At 37.5% G+C, this 19,173-nt stretch overlaps 1 protein-coding gene across 2 annotated transcripts in view; it reads left to right on the top strand.

Annotated features, from left to right (window-relative positions):
- Positions 1 to 215: 215 nt before the first annotated feature.
- Positions 216 to 19,173, top strand: part of LOC107199770 (macrophage mannose receptor 1-like) — a 32,708-nt gene continuing 13,750 nt past the window's right edge. For both annotated transcript variants that reach the window (XM_015617244.2, XM_015617245.1), the window contains exons 1-18: positions 216 to 380; positions 2,176 to 2,577; positions 3,643 to 3,816; positions 5,282 to 5,440; positions 6,369 to 6,482; positions 6,959 to 7,093; positions 8,083 to 8,265; positions 8,827 to 8,984; positions 9,624 to 9,737; positions 10,093 to 10,208; positions 10,503 to 10,651; positions 13,470 to 13,669; positions 14,785 to 14,912; positions 15,555 to 15,642; positions 16,849 to 16,993; positions 18,010 to 18,045; positions 18,167 to 18,342; positions 18,866 to 18,933. In XM_015617244.2, coding sequence (XP_015472730.1) covers positions 323 to 380; positions 2,176 to 2,577; positions 3,643 to 3,816; positions 5,282 to 5,440; positions 6,369 to 6,482; positions 6,959 to 7,093; positions 8,083 to 8,265; positions 8,827 to 8,984; positions 9,624 to 9,737; positions 10,093 to 10,208; positions 10,503 to 10,651; positions 13,470 to 13,669; positions 14,785 to 14,912; positions 15,555 to 15,642; positions 16,849 to 16,993; positions 18,010 to 18,045; positions 18,167 to 18,342; positions 18,866 to 18,933 — 2,603 coding nt within the window. In that variant the 5' untranslated portion in view covers positions 216 to 322. The remainder of the gene's footprint in view (positions 381 to 2,175; positions 2,578 to 3,642; positions 3,817 to 5,281; positions 5,441 to 6,368; positions 6,483 to 6,958; positions 7,094 to 8,082; positions 8,266 to 8,826; positions 8,985 to 9,623; positions 9,738 to 10,092; positions 10,209 to 10,502; positions 10,652 to 13,469; positions 13,670 to 14,784; positions 14,913 to 15,554; positions 15,643 to 16,848; positions 16,994 to 18,009; positions 18,046 to 18,166; positions 18,343 to 18,865; positions 18,934 to 19,173) is intronic.

Below are 19,173 nucleotides of genomic sequence, written 5' to 3'. Positions count from 1 at the left end.
GCTTCACACGTCTCCTCAGCAGAGACAGTGGGAATGCAGTGAGGTATGAACTTGTGACCACCTGCTTTCCCAAGGAAGCATGGTTTGCCCTCAGTCATTCTTTTTAGAAGGTAAAATTCGTGCCATGTGGTCTTGTTTTTTAGAAATGTGGCATGTGACAGAATGTTTCCTTATTTAGCACTCAGAGTTTTTACCCAACCATCCAGCCTGCAAAACTGAGGAGGACTGGCTGCTATCCTCTCTTTCAGCAGGACTTTATCGCCAGCAACTCGCACCATCCAGGTTTTGCTGAAGGGAAGAAAAGGAAACAGCATTTGCAATTATGTTCTCTGGGTTCTTGCTTGTTCTCTCTCTTGTTCACAGTTCTTCGCAGCTGGCGGGTAAGTGCCTCCTGCTTGCTTCCTTTGAAGGTTCCTGTGAAAGTGCTTCCACTCCTCTGGCATTTCTGGGTGATTGTGGTTCTGTGGTGCTGCCAGTGTGTACATTATTAGTTTGGGGATGGGGAACCTCTTAATGGCAGGCAAGAGGCAGGGGAATGATCTCACAGAATAAAAAGAAATGGTTAGAGAAGGAACCAGAGGCTTTATTTATATATAGTGGCACTATCATTTTAATAACCCCAGAAGATCAGACCTAAGAAAATAATGATATATATTTAAATGCCTTTTAAAAAATTTATTTAATCCTTTACTTCTGTGCTCTGCTTTTTGAGCTGTTGGTGTCTGGGTAATGGTTTTCAAAATCAGGCAGGAAAAATCTCCAGAAGTGGTGAAATGTGGGAGTATTGGTAGGACATTAAGATATTCACAGATGAGGGCTGTAAAGGTGGTTTTATTCACTGTTTTGAACAGACTCATTGAATTTACTGACATTGATAAAGTTGATGGAAGAATTTCTTTATAATAAAATTGGATTTGGTGTAGGAAATCTCTTGTGGAATTGCAGTGTACAACACTACTGTTATCCTTTTAACTGCACTTTTCTTGTAGATATTAAACAGGTGGCTTCTGCAGACCTGAATGTTGAAGGTTAAATTCTTTCACCTTTCTAACTCCGGAAGATTACCACACATTGTCTCAGAGTATATGATATTTTTTTAATCACCATGGTCTCCCTGCAGGCCAGAATAATTATTTTCAGTGCATTGTATATTATCAATTACATTAATTTCATTTTTTGCAAGCTTATTAAGGAAATGTCTTTAACCTCTTAAATACATTTTTATTAAATATGATACCTACAGCTTAGGACATATAACAGGGACCAAAACTGGTTACAAATCTCACAAGCTTTGGCAGGAAATACAACCAGATGAGTCACAAAATACAAGACAAGGCAGCAGAGCAAATTCATAGGCATGGTTCACAACTGCTGCTGATAAACTCATTGCAGGATTGAAATTAGCTCCCCTACTTCTACCTTATCTTGGAGCCAGCACTTCAGACATGATCAGATAAACTGCCTGGAGAGCTAGGGACCCAGTTTCTGGTGCAGATGCACCTTCTAACTGCCACCAGCTTTTACACACTAGTAAGTGTCAGATGCTACTACTCCCCAGTCCTTGCTGCTTTCTCAGATTGGCTTCCCAAAGTAATTTCTAGTTTTATAGACAATAGCTCGTGGTAAGGGATGGAAGATCTTGTAGTCAGCAAGGCTGAGGAGACCAGAGCGACCCTGAGGAGCCCAGACTGGTTCACTCACATTTATATGATGAAAATGAAAGGAAAGCTGGATTTGGGGGAGGGCTCAGAAAAGATGGCTGTGTACTCACTAAGAGACCTGTAAGATCTGGAAGGGTGAGAAAAGTTCATAGAGGTCAGAAGTCTACAGGGCCATGCACCTGAGGATAGGCTGGAAGGAAGAAGGTAATGGCAGTAGAGGTGTGGTTCAGGGAATTCACTGATGTAAAATTATCCAAGAAGCTCTGCTCAGCTCAGCTACTGCTGCTGCCCACCACTAATCTGTTGTATGGTGACCTATAATTATGACATACATTTTCTATTGTCTTCTTTATTTTTAATCAGTAGAATCAATGTTGCTCTGGACCCTGTTGAAAAATAAAATGTTTTTATCTGACATGAGTGCAATGACTTCTTGTTCGTGGGAATGGGAAGCAAAATCATATCCCATATCCACATATATTCTGTATTAACTATGTGTTGTTTTGTTTTACAGACATTAAAACATTTTTGCTATATAATAAAGTCAACAGGCTCTGTCTTGAGGCATCTATTGCACAGTCAGTTAGAACTGCCACTTGCAACCAAGACAATGAATCACAAAAATTCAGGTGGATCACAGATCATCAGCTTATGAGTGTGAAACTGAAATTATGCCTGGGGGTGCCATTGAAGAAGGATCAGGCCATGGTCACCCTGTATCCCTGTAATCAAAAAAGTGAGCTCCAGTGGTGGGAATGCAGAAATGAAAGCCTTCTTACAATCCAAGGAGAGGATTTATTTTTCAGTCCTGGCAACGAAGAGCATGATAATGTTTTGTTAAAAAAGGAGCTGAGTGCAAAGAATAAATGGAGTATCTATGGAGCCACGGACATTTTATGTTCCCAGGGATATGAAGGTACAGAAAATTGATTCTTTAATCCTTTGCATTAATTCCTTTATTAGTGTTAGAGTGTTTAGGATCTTTGTCTCTGATTGTTCTGACTCCTTCACTGACCATGAGAGTTCTAGAAAATCCATACACTGAGGTACTTTACCTTGAATTTAATATTTATTTCCAAGCATGTATTATACATATACACTTTTTTAGTCTATATATTATAGTGCATTAGTGTTTCAAGTACTGTAAGTAATACATGTACTCTTTATATATTCTATAAATACATATTATTAATGAATATGTATATAAATACTTACTATCATACTATATGTAAGTATCCTCTAAAGTCATTATTGCTCACCATACTGTGTCACTGCATTATCAACAAAGCATGTAAACACTGTTAAATTTCTTATACAGTCACAGGGATATGAAATTCACATCCCTATAAATGAAGCACAATACGGGTGAGGTCTGCAAGTCCTGATTTAGGTGGAGGAAGCATGGCTTTTTTGACTCAGTAGATGAGGATGCTTATGGAATAATTATAGTCACCAGTGCAATTACCTTTTTTGACTAGCTGAAGTCTGATTGTTCTGAATGGCTTTCCCACATCCAGAATGAATGCTCTAAAAGCCATCTCACAGGATGTTTGAACACTGAACTCTTAGCTTTGCATGTGGGAAGCTGCTTCACTGTATGAGACACTTAAATGGTCACTAGAATAAAACCAGAGAGATAGTCTAATATATGTTTACTTTTTTTCCCAGGAATGAATTGTTTGAAATAGAAGTAACTTAGGCTAGAGCTCTGGAGCATTATTAAGATTGTAAAAGCATCTTGGTCAGAAATTTAATTATAGAACTCATCTATGATATATTACTTCTCATCAGAATAGCACTGCTCTAAAACATATGTCAGCAGCTGAAGTCTGAAAAAGTGCTGAAACACTGTTTTTTATGGTCATGGGACAGGAACCATGGAAAGCACTTTGAGGTGTAATTCTGCCACAGACCTTGATTTTTCCCTGGTTTACATTAATTTGTTACTTTTCATATTCATGTTATCATTTTTTCTTCTCAGAGACCTTCACACTGCTGGGAAATGCTTTTGGGGCCCCGTGTGTCTTCCCTTTCATGTACCAGCAGCAGTGGTGGGTGGAGTGCACGGCCGCGGGTCGCACCGACGGCTGGCTCTGGTGCGCGACCACCGCCGACTACGACACGGACCAGCGATACGGCTTTTGCCCATCCAGGGGTAAGGCACCTGCTCCCTCCCAGCTCCCCTCAGTGTGCCACTGGCAAACCAGCGTGAGCAGAATGTGATTATCTGTATAATAACAACTCATAACTCACAAGAATGTATTTTAGTCTATGATGCATTGCCACATGCTGCAGCTCACTATGCGAGGAAATAACATGGTGCACAAAGATGTGAAGTCAGTGATGGAAGAGAAAATCAGCATTCAGTTCTAACTGAATGGGGTAACTGTGGGGGCGTTGCTGAGCAGCACAATAATTCTGAGCTCCTTCCTGTTTCCCAGCAAGTGTGCTGTCACTGTTGTACAACCCTTCTCTGAGAATTCCCGTTGTGATGGATGTGGGCACAAAAATGAGCACTGTAGGAAGATTGATGTTGAAGTTAATGTTTCAATCTGCATGATTCTCATGTGAATACATTTTTTTGCTGAAGTGGAATGTGTCCTTTTATCCATGCTTTTAAGCCCTGTCATATTGCCCAGGAAGCAGTCTTTCCACCCCTTTGACATCTGCCTGGAATTTCTCTTCAATTTCAACCACTTTCTTCTATTTCTGTGGTCACTTCCCCCTCTATCTCCCTGTGTGGCCTGGGGAGCTTCGCATTCATGATGTTGAAATTTCCACCTGACACATCTCATCTTTCCTCTGTATTTTACCCCATGGCTCCTGTTCAGCATTGCCTTATTTTATTAGAACATCCCTTTACTCCACTTGATTTAAAGTGGACCTTCAGTGTGGCACACATCCCCAGCCAACGATGCTTTCCAGGTTCCTGCAAAGATACCTCACACATTGAGCCCTGGTGTGTGACATAGAGTCATTGAATAACTTTCAGTTTTTGAAAGCTAGTCCCAGCCTTCAGTTCTTTTTTAAAAATTCGTCTTCATACTGACTTTTGGGAATGATCAAATACCAGATACAATTTTATATTGTGCTTGATTGAGCACGTGGAGATCTTCTAATCAGAGGAGGAGCATGGTGCTGCTCACAACATTGCTGTGTGACAGGCACATACAGAGGCTCTTTGAAAGGGGATGGGATTCATCTAAGAACCTTTTTGATACTAAATTCAGGTCTAGAGCTAGTTCTTACAGCACTCAGTGAGAGCTGCTGTCCAGAGAGAGAAGGAAATGTTGCACATATTTTCAAAATTTTCCCCTGGGACTTCTGCCATGCACTCTATGCATTGCATTTTCCTGTGATCACTTTCCTTGTGGTAATTCCTGACTTGTCTCTCTTCATGGAACAGGAGGCAGTGTAGGCCAGCTTTACCCGTCAGCTCACCAGCCTTAATTTTGTCCTTCCCCATCTGCTCATAACATTTTCAGTGGTCTTGAAAGAGCAGCTCCAGGTGAAATTTAAGGAGATGAATGAGAACCTGCCTCACACAGAACGAGAACCTGCAAGTCAGTTTTCTGCTGGGAACTTACTGTGTTACTCTGTTGTTATTATTCTTTCCACAGATAAAGACAGCACATGGACTACAGATCTGTCAACAAATGTTCACTACCAAGTAAATCCTGACTCAGCTCTCACATGGCACCAAGCCAGGAAGAGCTGTCAACAGCAAAACTCAGAATTACTGAGTATCACAGACATTCATGAACAAACATACCTTAAAGGTAAGGCAGTAGAGCAAACCCTGGGTTACATTCTGAATCTGTTCTGGCCATCATAATAGCTAAGGATTATTTATGATCATTAAGTATCATTTTGGCCATTTCCTTTAGACCTAAATATGTGTGAGCAAGAAAACAAAACCTTTTAGAATCTGCAAGTTCATATCAAAATTGCTGCCAAATTTACGTAGAATTCAAAGTAAACCAGCATCTTGCAAGTGTAACAGTTTGACTTCATATTTAGAATTCTTATTTTTTATCAAAACATATATTTATATGTTTTATATATATAATTTTTTTCTCTTTTTTGATGGAAGAAAAAATCCTGAAAAGGAAATTAAAGTCTTACTTTTGGTGAAAAGGAAAGTTCAAAAAAACAGAAAAGAAAGAAAAAAAAATTATGCCAAAAGAAAGATGTATTTTGTTTCAAGTGCAGTTTTGACAGCTTTTTTTGTCATTCACTTGACAAAATGAAAAATATCAGTTAGTTCTAGGTATAAAATTGTAGTTTTACTTATCCACATATAGATGAAGAAATGATATGGAAGAAATATTTATTGTTGGTTTTAAGGATTAATTTAATTTCTAACAGATATATTGTTATTGTTTATATTTATACTCTACCAATAATTCTACTTAAATGTGCAGAATTTAGCCTATTCTGCAGAAAAAATTTTGCTTTGGATATACTCTGTGGATATAATCTCTGTCCATTTTGCATTAGTTGATAGAATAAAACAGGGAATTTCTGTTTGTTAGCCTTTTTACAGTATTCAAACTTTGGCATATTTCAATATATTAGGTACCATAGTATCTACAGATATTTGCAGTTAGATATTTAGGAATTGCAAGTCTTCCTATACACTTGTTAGTGACCATTGCTAATAAAAAAGAGATTTATAAAAAAATCTATCTTATTTTTGTAACTTAGAATTAACAGAAGGTACAGATTCTGCACTGTGGATTGGGCTCAACAGACTGGACTTAAGTAGTGGATGGGAGTGGATTGGAGGCAGCCCTTTCCAGTACTTAAACTGGGCTCCAGGTAGGTGTGAAATTGTATGATTTTATATTTCCAAAAAGAAAATGTACATACCTCAAATACTGCTGTAAATTTTATTATCAGATAGATATGCCATGAGATAAGTATTTTAGCTTTTCTTGCTTTAGCTTAAACAAAATATCTTTTTCTATGGCAATATACGACCTTCAATGTATTGCAAAAATATTTTAGCTTAGTGAAAGCAACACTGCCTGTCCCAAAAATATTCAGTCTTCCATTTCTTGAATAGTAGCTGAAGTTGAGTTTACAGGTTTTTATCCACTTACCTAACTCACACACTACATTACATACAGACATTTCCATTACTGCAGACATACCTTAACTCTTGCCAAAACTGGGAAAGACATGACCTCCATCACTTCATCCAGGAGTGGTCTCTCCTGTTCATTTTAGACCTTAGAGCTCTGTTTTAGTTTCAGAAAAGTTAATTTTTTTTTTCATCTCTACTTTTACCAAAGGAAGCCCGTCTCCAGAATCTGAAAAACTCTGTGCTGTTTTGAATCCTGAAACAAAAGCTAAGTGGCAAAATTGGGAATGTGATCAGAAACTTGGTTATATTTGTAAGAAAAAGAACTTTACTTTGGTTCCTTCAGGTATGTTGATACATACTGATAATTAAAGTAGAAACTGTTATCTGAATCACTCAACATATTGAAAAAGATGAACAGAACAATTTTATTACAAATATTTCTTGTTTCTCAAGTTTGCTTTTTACAATGATTGCAGCCTTTCTAGTCTCATCTCCAGCTCCACATCACACAGACTGAAAGAGATAAAAGCAGAGAATGTCCAACTGGTCCCTCCTGTCTGTGTTTCAGTGGCCAGGTCTCCTTTAAGTACACACACTGCTGGCCATCAAAAGGGAGAACAACCCAAAAATTATTTCAGAAGAGGTTCATTAGTCAATATAAGCCCAAGAAAGAAAGATGCATAACTTAGCATGGTTCTAAGTCGTTCTCCATGACTTGTGGTCAAACAGCACCCAGATAAGCAAGTTCAGAGTTCACTGCAGAAGTGGTGGAAAATGGAGACAATGGAAGATTGACACATTGAAGTGAGAAAAGATATTTTAAGTGAATGAAGATTTCCCTGTTGGTGTGACCCTATGAATTCATGTAGCTATAAAAATTTGTCATGATGGCTTTTACTCTATCAATATACTTAATCCTTGAAAAATTCATAAACCTTATACGTTAGCTGCAGATAATGTCTGATTTCTCCTGTTTGACAAATCAGTACTAGGTGTTACAGAAGCTGATACAGTTAAGAAATTACAAAACTAATACGTTTGATTACTATATTATAAAATTAATATATTTGTTGCAGACATTTGACTAAACTTAGAATTTGTATTAGATAATATTTGTATTAAAAAGCTTTCCTTCTCCAAGCTAATAATGGCCTGGTTTAGAGAATCACATTTATGTCTACTACATTTTGTGTTCATCATTTCCTTATGATGAGAATTTCAAAAGAAAATTGTAAGTTTAGAACTTTTGCACAGATGAAGTGGAGATATTTGCAGAGCCATGTCTCTTGCATGGCAATTGAACTCCTCTAAAGCCTTGTTATGTGTTCCTAGGTGACCCTGGGCCTGTTACTTGCCCAGATGGATGGGTGTCCTATGTGGATCACTGCTATAAGGTCTTCAGGGACAGCAAAGGATGGGAAGAAGCTTCCACCTCTTGTCAGAAGGAAGGGAGTCACTTGGCCAGCATCCAAAGCCTTGAGGAGCACAGTTTTATCGTGTCTCAACTTGGGTACAGTGAGTATTCCCAGGGGGTCTCTTGCCTTTGCCTGCATGGAAAACAAGACTGCTGAATTGATAGTACCTGCTAAATTCTGGATGTTGTCAAAACTCTGATTTTATTTATTGTCAAAATAATTCATGTAGGTCTTGGGGACTGGCCTTAGGGGTTTTCTCTGTTTTTTACATTTTGTTGAAAGAAGTTTAAAACATTCATGCTCCAAGTTACATAAAATCAGTATTTCAAAATTTGACCAGTGCAACAGAATTGAAAAGTAACTATTCAGAGTTCTATTCTTCCATCAGCATTCAGCTGGTAATCCACACCCACTGTTATGAGGAAGAACAAAATCTTTCCATCCAGTGCAAGGATTTCCTTACAGCCTAGTTTTCCAAAGCATACAGTCTTTATTTTAATATCTCTATAAAAATATTAGCTTATAAAATTATCATAAAACTTACTAAATAATTTTATACTTCATAAACTTGTGAAAGGAATTCTTTGTACAAAGCTTAATGGTTGGTGCTGTGAAAAGGGTGGAGTGCCAAGAATGGTCTTATCTCTGTTTCCAACTTTAGAGCCAACAGACAAGCTGTGGATTGGGCTGAATGACCGTAAGGTTCAAATGTATTTTGAGTGGAGTGATGGTACCCCGGTGACATACACCAAATGGCACCTGGGACAGCCATCCACTACAAACAACAGGCCAGAAGACTGTGTCCTGATCAAGGGCCAGGTGACATTACTCATTACATATTGTACTTCCATACTGTACTTCTGTATTACAACTAATTACTTAATGAAAGAATAACATGCTCTGTTAGTTCAGCAAATGGCTAAGGCCAGAGCAAGAGATACAGGGATCAAATTAAATGAGATTGAGATTGGATGGGACCTTTAAAAGAGGTCTGCATCACTGATGAAATTTTCTCTTTTAAAAAGTGACAAATGAAACTATCAGGGCTACGAAACTGATCTCTGAAGGTATTTAGAGTGTATTTTCCCCTTTCCTCTGGTGGTAATGATGGTATATGGGGATCTCTGATTCCTGCTGGCTCCTCTTTGCCTGCTCATTTGCCATCCCTTAGCACAACTCCTGTGCAGGACCCAGCACAACAGGTCAGGGAGCAGCTCCATGCACCCTGCTCCCTTCTTATCATATCCAGCTGTGGCTATAGACCAGTCTACTATTTCACTGAATGTGAGCAGATTTGGTTTTGATATCATGTAGGAAAATTGGATAAGGAAAATAAATTCATTTAAAGATAAAAGGAAAAAGAAAACAAATAGTTTTCATTATAAAGAAAAACTTAATTTATCTTTTTTAGATTATTCATCTTTATCTTCTTTTTATTTTTGACTTTTTTTGACACAGAATGGCTATTGGGCAGACCATATCTGTGACAGGAAGGCTGGATACATTTGTAAAAGAAAAGCTACATCACAAATAGCTGGAGAAAAAGAAATTACTGCTGCAGGTTGCAAAAAAGTAAGTATGTGAGAATGGAATGTCAGTTTCTCAGATTAAATAGGTACATTGTCTGAGAATCAATTAAAATTATTTGAATTATTTGTATTATTTACATGTTTGTTGTTTTTTTTTTTTATTTATGATGAAGTTTCTCCCTCTCCCTCAGTTACCCTAAACTTTAGAAAACCATTTACAGAAACTGCTTAGGAGGGGTCTGTAATTTCACTGCAAAAAGTTTTGAATTCATAATATTAGTGATTGTTGTGCTTCATTAATTAATTTCATTCATTAATTTTTAAATGGCATATGTCACTTAATGCATGATATCACGATTATTTAAAATTTGTAAGAAAATGCTAAAACCATGTTACAGGACTGGAGACGATATGGGACCTACTGCTATTTTATTGGACATGTTCCAGCAACATTTTCAGAAGCAAACACCACTTGTGAAAGAGAAGAAGGTTACTTAGCCACAGTTGAAAGTAGGTATGATAATGACATTTTCTTAGCTTTTAAATAGCTAAAGATTGTATCTTATGAAATATGCTTAGAAAAGCTAACACAACACCAAACAGCAAAATGGTTAAGTAACAGATGAAGTCTCTATCTGAATAACGAAAAAGTCTTGTTTTTTTTAGTTGTTTATATGGAATCTGAATCCTATGTAAGGTCTCCTCCCCCAGTCTGAATCAAGGAACAGGAGAAAAAATTCCATCATCACATTGGACTAGTAGGATCTGGGTAAACGACTTTATTGCACCTTTATGATGTCTTTTACAGGTATGAACAAGCCTTTCTGACTAGCCTTGTTGGGCTGAGGCCTGAGAAATATTTCTGGCTTGGGCTCTCTGATGTGCAGGATGGAGGCACTTTCAGCTGGGCCAGTGGTGAAGCTGTCTCCTTCACGAATTGGGATGCAGGAATGCCTGGTATGTGCTGTGATCAGCAGTGATGGGTGCTCTCTGAGACTGTGGTCCCTATCTAGGCTACGTGGGCAATGTTGGGAATTTTATGTTTTAAACTTTTGGTATATTCCACAAGTACTTGCAGCTTTCAAATCCCATATTCTAATTTCAAAGGGAAAATTTTAAACTGCAGTCTTATATTAGGACATCTGATATGTTTATCCATAAGATTAACTTTTGGCCTGTCTTCACAGATAAAAGAGATAAAAAGAGTTAAAAAGAGATAAAAGAGATAAAAGGAGTTAAAAATGAGTCCTAAGACTATTCCACACTTATCCCTCTAGTGAAAACTAGCCTGGGAGAAGAATTTGAAACAGAGAAACTATAATATGGATTTTAAGTTAGAATTCCAAACTCAAAGTATCAAAATTCCCTGTGCCATTATTATTTTTATGTGTGATACTAAGAAAACTGCATTCATGGGTTCATACCATGCAGAAGTACAGAAAACAAGATTTCATTATGCCACGAGGAAATCTGTTCTCCAAGGGATATACTGTGTTCCTCTTAGTGATCATTTGTCTGAAGACTTCCTTGAAAACCTTCAGTGAGGTTATAAAATATAAAATAAAATCAATAAAAAATTAAGAAAGACAAAGACTAAGAAAACCTTAGCAAATGCCATAAGAAGAAAGTTTGCCAGGGAGCCTATGCTGTCAGAAGTTGATCAGAGCATGAAGAAAGCACTCAGAGGTCATGTTTAGGAATTTTCCCTCTGGCCATCCAAGTGACACTCTGGAGTTACACTCACACCACCTGAGCTGGGACCTCCCCAGCTACACCCCCCACACTCACACAGTCAGACAAGGTTTCCTTAACAGCTTGAACCCAGGTTTCCCCAGTTTTTTTGATCCCTAAAATAATTCAGTCATGGTGCAAGAATAAAATAACAGCTTGAGCTGAGTGCCTCCAAGGAGGGTCCATGAAGAAAGGGAACCCTGGGATTTTTACCCTTACAGTCTAAATGCAGTAATGTCTGGGGTCCTTGGCCCCTGCTGAGTCTTTGGATGTCTGGTCACCTTGCAGGACCACCGGTGACATCTTTCCTATGTCAAGGGTCAGCACCAATTCCCAGCCCTTTGCTTGGGTCCCACCACCCAGAGCTCAGACTCTAGCTGGCACTGCAGCTCACAAACCAAATGTATTCCTCAGCAATCAGGCTGGAACAGTAAAGGAAAATCTGTTTCCTTGATTCTGTGTTCACTGAGAAGAAAATAGACTTTTGTGTCCTGGAGATTTTCTTCGTGAGGGTATCTTTGGAGAGTCTATTTCAAGCTGAAACATCAAGAAAATAGATCATGGAGGAAATTGATGGCATGAAGTCAGGACTAAGCGTGGCTGCAAGTGTCCAGGAACTGTTAAGATTACATGAAATAAGCCCTTCTCTTTAATGTGTAACTTCCTGCTAAAGCTGCTTTGACATCTAAACTTGGCAAAAAGACAAATTTGGTGCCAACATTTAAAATGGTTGCAAGGAGATATGGGGAAATACAAATGAATGAGTCATTAGTAATTAATTAATCAATTAGCTGAATCTGTAATAAAGGAGATATAGTGGGAAAGATACATAAAATCACTTCTGGAAAGGGAGTTCATACTTACAGATCTCCCAGAGCTCCACACAGTAGGTGAAAGCATATGAATGAGAGAAATCTAATAAGTGTGGTCTATCTCAATTACCAAAAGCTTTTCAGCTAATCTGACCTAACACAGAAAAGCTCTTACACGTATAAAAATATTGATCAAAAGGCACTGACTGGAAGGTGGATTTTTTTTTATAGGGGCTATTTTCTGCTGGGGATGTGTGTTCAATGATAGAACCCCCATAATGTCCTGTGCCCATCCTGTTCAATGTATTTGCAGACCATCTGGTAAATATGCAATAGTGAGGTGACAAGATTGGCTGATGAGAGTAAATTATTTCTCATAGCAAAAATGTGCCTGTGAGAGAACTCAGGATGGTATCAGGAGAATAAGTGACTGAGCATGATCAGTAAAACAGTAGGTGAACTTTGATGTGGGTAAAGGATGCTCTTAGGAATAAACATGTGTCTTGGACTGCCATAAAATGAGGGATTTATAGCTGAATTTCATTTCAGCTCCTGGAACCATGGTAGACGGGCCCACTAAAACATCAGGTCTGTGCCCAACAAAAATGAAAACAAAACAAAACAAAACAACCCCAAATAAAATGTTAAATATACTTAGAAAATTAAGAAAGAGCACAAGTAAGCCATTGAATAAGCTCATTTTGTGCATTTGACTGTATCTTGTGTGATGCAGACAGTTCTGTTTCCCTCTGAGACAACAGTCTAAAATTACAGCAAACATCACAGGATAAGTTTCATCCTGAAGCTGTCTAGGGTTGCATGCTGCCCTCACCAGTGGGGTTTCTGCGATCTGTGTGAAAACCACTCGTGACCAAGGTAATGATATCTCATGTGAAACAGGCTTAACATAAATAGAAATAAAATTCTCACTTTAAAACACAAGATTTCACTGTATAAACTCTCACTCTATTTTCTACCCAAATAATTAATTATGCAGGATATTCAAAATGGAAAACAAAAAGAGTAGTATTCTATATTCATCATGACCTCCTTAAACAGAAAATACTACTCTGCCTGTATGAAAACCACCCAAAAATATAAATTTGCTTTTCAAATGTTGTTGCATGGCAAAGAGTGAATGGCTGCTGCTCAAAGATTTTGACAAAGAATTAAATAATTCACACTTTAGAAAATATCCAACGTATTTGTTTTGTTTTGTTTTTCTCACAAAGGAAATAATCCAGGATGTGTTGCCATGAGAACTGGGACTGCAGCTGGATTATGGGATGTTCTTGACTGTGAGACAAAGCAAAAATATATTTGCAAGCAGTGGGCAAAGGGTGCAACAGTTCCACCTATTCCAACTACTGCTCTGGTCCCCACATGCCCTGAAGGTTGGGTTTCAAACAATCATAGAAGTTCCTGCTTTAAAGTAAGTGACTAAATCTTTGAAAGAAGCCTCTTGGTTGGGAAAAAAAAAAAAAAAAAAGGAACTGATATTTTCATTTTGCAATATCTGAGATTGGAATAGAGCAAAACACAAAACCCCCAAAATTCTTCTCAGGAAATTATCCATGAGAGGGAAGAAGCTAAGGAAGAAAGATAAAATTGAAGGGAGGGAAGGGAGGGGAGAAGGGCACAGGAAAGAAAATGAGGAAGTTTGTGCTTCAGGGGTTGAAGGAACTGGAGCAGGAAATGGAAGAAGAGGAACATAAATATCAAGGCCCCAGAAAGATATAAAGAAAATAAAAGAGAAAAAAAAAAAAGAAAAAAAGAAAAAAAAAAACCCAGGAAACAACTCCATATTAAAATTGTTAAAAGGAAAATGTCAAAATTCTGTATTAAACAGAAGCAGCAAAGTTAGTTAGTTGGTGCTGCTCTTTATGTCTGTTCTGCAAAGATATGGTATTTGCCTGAGACGTGTGGCAGTTCAGGGAACAAACAGAGAAACAGTGAAGTGCAGCCTCCAGCAGCTCAATGCCTGAGGCTGGACCTTGCTAAAATCAGCACATTACCCCACAAAAATAAAGGATAAAAAGTCACAGAAAAGGTTAATTAAATCAGTGTTTATGAAGGACATTTACTTGAGAGTTTCTGATGCAAAGCTACAGATAACTTGTGTTTGAAGTATAGTCAGCTATATCTGAGCAGGCATAAAAAAGGAGATTGAACAAGAAATAAGTGCAATGTGGGAACAGTGGTTTGGGGTCATGCAAAGTTGAAATGTGCTAAGCATAAGATGTTAATATTTTTTATCGCTTTATTGAACTGAGTCCACTTTTTTTTTTTTTTTTGGGCTCCTTCATCCCAAAGTCATAATTTTAACTTTGGTCAAATATGTGTTTGTTGTCTCTTAAACTAGTTAGACATCATACTGTAAATGTTAAGTGAGAGTTGTAAATGACCACGAGGTTGTTCTTTTGCCTGAATCTTCAGACTCCTTACAGACCATTTTTCCTCTCCACCACTTATGTTTATGTCCATTTATGTTTAAACAAGACTATAATTCTTTTATTGTTGTAACATATATAATTAATTTTTCCATAGTGTTTTTGCCGATCAAAAATTAGAAAGAAATCATGGTTTGAAGCTCGAGATTTTTGCAGACAAATAGGAGGGGATCTGGTCACCATTAACACTAAGGAGGAGATACCTTTACTAACCCAAGCAATAAGGTTGGTATTCAATGTGTGTTTATCTTACCAGATTTAAGGACTTTTCACATGATCTATTATTAAATTATTTCTGAAATGTATGGATTCCTCAAATGCCAGAAGACCTGGGATACTTTAAAATTTTTCTATTCAGTAATGTTTTAACCTTTTCATGGAAAATAAGAGTGATTTGTGTCGACAAAAATTTAAAAAAAACATTATTAAATATTAAAAAACCATTAAAATTTTAAGCATCCAATATCATGATTGCTAGATACAGTTTAGAAACACATGAAATTAGCGATATTTCTACAAGGGTAGAAAATATGACCAATGTGTCGACTGTTGAAATAGATATGTATCTACCTCACAGTGGTCAGTGCTGAAACCACTTTTTGAATCTGAGAAAGTTTTTCCTAAGTAAACAGTACATTAGGGAAATGATCAATACTATTAATAAGTCAGATAAACTAAGCTATTGACACTGAACCACAGAAATATTACACATTTCTATGAAAAACATGTGTATGCACTTCGTGAAAAGTAATAGGGAAATTTGAAACTTCATTGCTTTTATAATGTGCTCTAGAAAGTTCAACAATGTACTTATGGGTTTTTTTGTGTTGGTGCTTACACACTGCTCTGTCCTGTCATTCCTTTTAGTGCCGCTCGCTGTACATTTGAAGCAGTTTGGCTCGGTATATTTTCCTTGAATCCAGATGAAGGATTTGCCTGGAGTGATGGCTCTCCTGTGAGTGTCTTAATTTTTCATCATATTTGTTTGCATAAGACACTTTGGGATTTGTACATATGCTTTTTGGATTTTTGCTGTCATCCTCATTAAAGAAAACACTAGTCCTACAAACATTCATGTAGCTGCTAATTTGTATTGTCATGACTAATATCAAAGCTAAACATTTTAATACATAGAAATTATCTGTATCTCATCAGAATCTGTAGGTTTCTGTGTAATACTCCAATTTATTTTCTTTTCCAAGAAGATAATATTTACACCTAAGGTCAAAACATAAATATTCATTATATGTGTATCATGTATCCTGTCCCTGGTAGCAGCCATAAATGTCTAAAGAGCTAATCAAAGCGCAAGCATGTTTCCCATTGTACTCCTGAATCCCCTAGTAAATGACGGCTCAGGGTATTTTAGAACTAGAACTCATATCTGTAATTTTAATTTTTTTATTTCTGGAAATTTATCCAGTCATCTCTTGAGCACATGTAATTATCTACAGCTGTGAAAAACATTCCTGCAGGATTCTACTCTTTATTACCCTCCATTTACTACTGCTCCCTATTCTTTTTTATTTTTTTAATACAAACAAGGACCTTTTATCTTATCCTGTTCACATTACTTTCCATAAAAGTTTCAGAAAGGGACATTATCAAGAATTCTTGGCAATAATAACTAGGTTGTATCACACGGCTCTCCCTTCCCATTTGGACGTCAGTTTCTTCAGAGATAACTCCTCTAGGCTTGTAGGACACCACTTCCCTCCCAAAAGTCATCCTCATCAACCACAGGCAAGGAAAAAGGTAATGCTGAGTTGATGCACAGCATGGTCAGTGCCACCAGGCAGATGTTGGACAATGTCATTTTGAACCAGGTCAGATGTGGAGTGAAAAGCACCCTGTCTGCACATGATTAGCATGAGTGATACGTGGGCAAAGTTCACAACTAGGCAAAGTTCCCTTGCCTGTTTCTCTTCTGCCTGTGTCTATGGCTCCAGGCACAAACAAGAGGAAAAGCCCTCCATGGCAAGGCAGCCATGTCTGAACACTGACATCATTGGCCCACCCTAGAATCACTTTCTCTGCATTTCCAGCTCTTTTTGGCTAAAACCAGAATCTTTGAGACAAAAGCAGTTAGTTTCCATTTTCCAGTGGAAAGTACAGCTACCAAAACAGATGAAAAGACTAACACAGTTGATTTCTTCTGTAGGTTAGGTACACAGACTGGGGTGATAGTCCAAGGAATTCAGGACGACACAAGTTTTGTGGCTCATTCCATTCTGCGAGATATTCTAATCTGTGGTCTCATGATGTCTGTCAAGTACTGCATTACTGGGCTTGCCAAATAAAACAAGGTAGATTTCTTCTTCTCTTTTGGCAAGAAGATTAAAATGCTTTAATAAGTAGTTGCTTTCTAAGTTACTGGAGAAAGAGACAAAATTTTGAAGAACTACTTTTTCCAAATGCAGGTCAAGAGCATTAAGTAACATATTATAGGCTGAGATTTTTCAATTATGGATGATAAGAATGAATTGATGTTTTTTTTTTAATATAAATTACGGTGTATAAAGAATCCATATATTTGAAAGATTACAGAATTTTTTAATATTAAGAAACTTTTGCTTTTACTTTTGTAGTGTTGGGGGTAAGGAGTTGTAAGGGCTTGTATTGTAGTCCTTACAATACTGGTTTTTATACTAACACAGGTGAAACTAAAAATCAAGTATATCTTTGTCAGATTTGTTGGCACCTCAAATTCTTCAGTGGAATTATTCAGAATTCAACAGCTTTTGGAAAAGCAATGGTTCACAGAAGTGCTATTTCTTTTTCTTTCCCAACCAGAAATAACTCACAGTCAGTATATGTGTGTATATCTCTATCTATATATATATACAAATACATAAAGTATTATTTCCTTTTGCTTATGAATGTTACTCAGAGAGTTTTTTTGATAGAGCTAAAATAAATCTAGTGGAAATTTTCTCCCTCTTGATGAAAATACCCCCAGGTGAAATATGGAATATCTACTGATGGATCAGTAAAGAAGCTGTATGCCACAGTTTAAAATGTTTGAGATAAATCTACTGTGACTTACAGGCTGAAAGAGCAATTTTCCTTTGCCTTGCTCTGTGCAGGAATGTGATTCAGCCAAAGCTATGGCTTTGTTGATGTGAAGCACAGGTTATGATACCAAGTTGAAGTAGACCACCTTGCATATTTAGCAATGTGAAGCTGAACTGTTTAGCTAAGCCTGCTTGCTAGTCAGTGGCAAATCCTGCTCTGTTCCTCACTCTTCTTGCAGTCAGTCACAAGCTACGTCATTACACAGTTTATAGAGATGTATCATGCCTTCTCTTTTCTTCTTTTTCAGGAGTGTCACTAAAACCTGAACCTATTGACACATATGGTAGGCCTTTGTATATATTTATTTTTATTGCTCATAATTTTTTTCCCTAAAATTATTATTCTAAAAAAAGCTTTTGTGTTCTACACATACAGAATTTGAGGGTTCCTTATTTATCTTCCAGAATATAAAACCACTGCAGATGGATGGGTCATATTTGAAGATAAGCTCTACTACATCAGCAATGAACAGGTCCCCATGGAAAGAGCCCAAGAGTTTTGCAGGAAGAATTCTGCAGACCTCGCTGTTGTTAACAGTAACAGTGAGAGAAGGTTCCTACATAGAGCACTAAAAGAAAATGTAAGAATCATGATAAACAGACAGCCTAAAGTAGAAACACTTTCGACAATTTGCTTGTAAAACCTGAGTTGTCTCAGAAGCAGAGCCATCAGCATTTTCACTAATGAAATATCCCCAGATGCACCCTTTGATCCCGTGGGATCTGGCCTCTCCTGCTCTGCACCAGCTGCGCTGATGCAGTTGGCAGGAAGAGTGATGCAGGAAGGTACCAACTCTCCTGGGAAGTAGCTGGTCTTTGAGGGAGAATAAAAAAGGAGTACTGGCTTCTGACTCAAAATCTGCTTCTTTTCTACTCCATCCTAAGGGCCTTCAGTGCTGCAGTTCTTGTCTCTGATGTCCCAGAGAAAAACCTGACTTCTGTGCCTGGGCACATAGACCTGTTGCTGTGGTTAACTGCAAGCAGGTGCTTTACAGCTGTGGACTAGTAGCTGCTCTGTGGACCTAAACAATGGTGTATCAATTTCTGCTTGTTTTGCTTCAAAGATTCATTTTTTCTAATTGAAATGGTGTCTTTCTGATTTAGGAAGGCTATGATGGAGAGAAAATAGGATATTTCATTGGTCTAAGAGTGAGCCTTGATAAAAAGCTCAGGTAAGTTAAGACGATCAGTGCAGCTTCTAACACATAGAAACAAATAGAGTATTTTATGCAGATGGAGGTACTGAATAGGTTCACTTGAAGGTCTGAAGGCTGTTCCATGTACTGTGCAAAAAGCAAAATAGAATAGTTCTAGAATATTCTAAACTCCAATCATTTTTCCCAAAAATAAATGATAAAAGAATCTTTTTTTCCTCAAGTAAGCACTTAGCCAAAGAAAAGCTTGGCATCTCT

This window comes from Parus major, chromosome 2, assembly GCF_001522545.3.
Source record: "Parus major isolate Abel chromosome 2, Parus_major1.1, whole genome shotgun sequence".
Classification (NCBI taxonomy): domain Eukaryota; kingdom Metazoa; phylum Chordata; class Aves; order Passeriformes; family Paridae; genus Parus; species Parus major.
The sequence above is the reverse complement of the archived record's forward strand: the minus strand, read 5'-3'. Positions and strand labels throughout refer to the sequence as shown.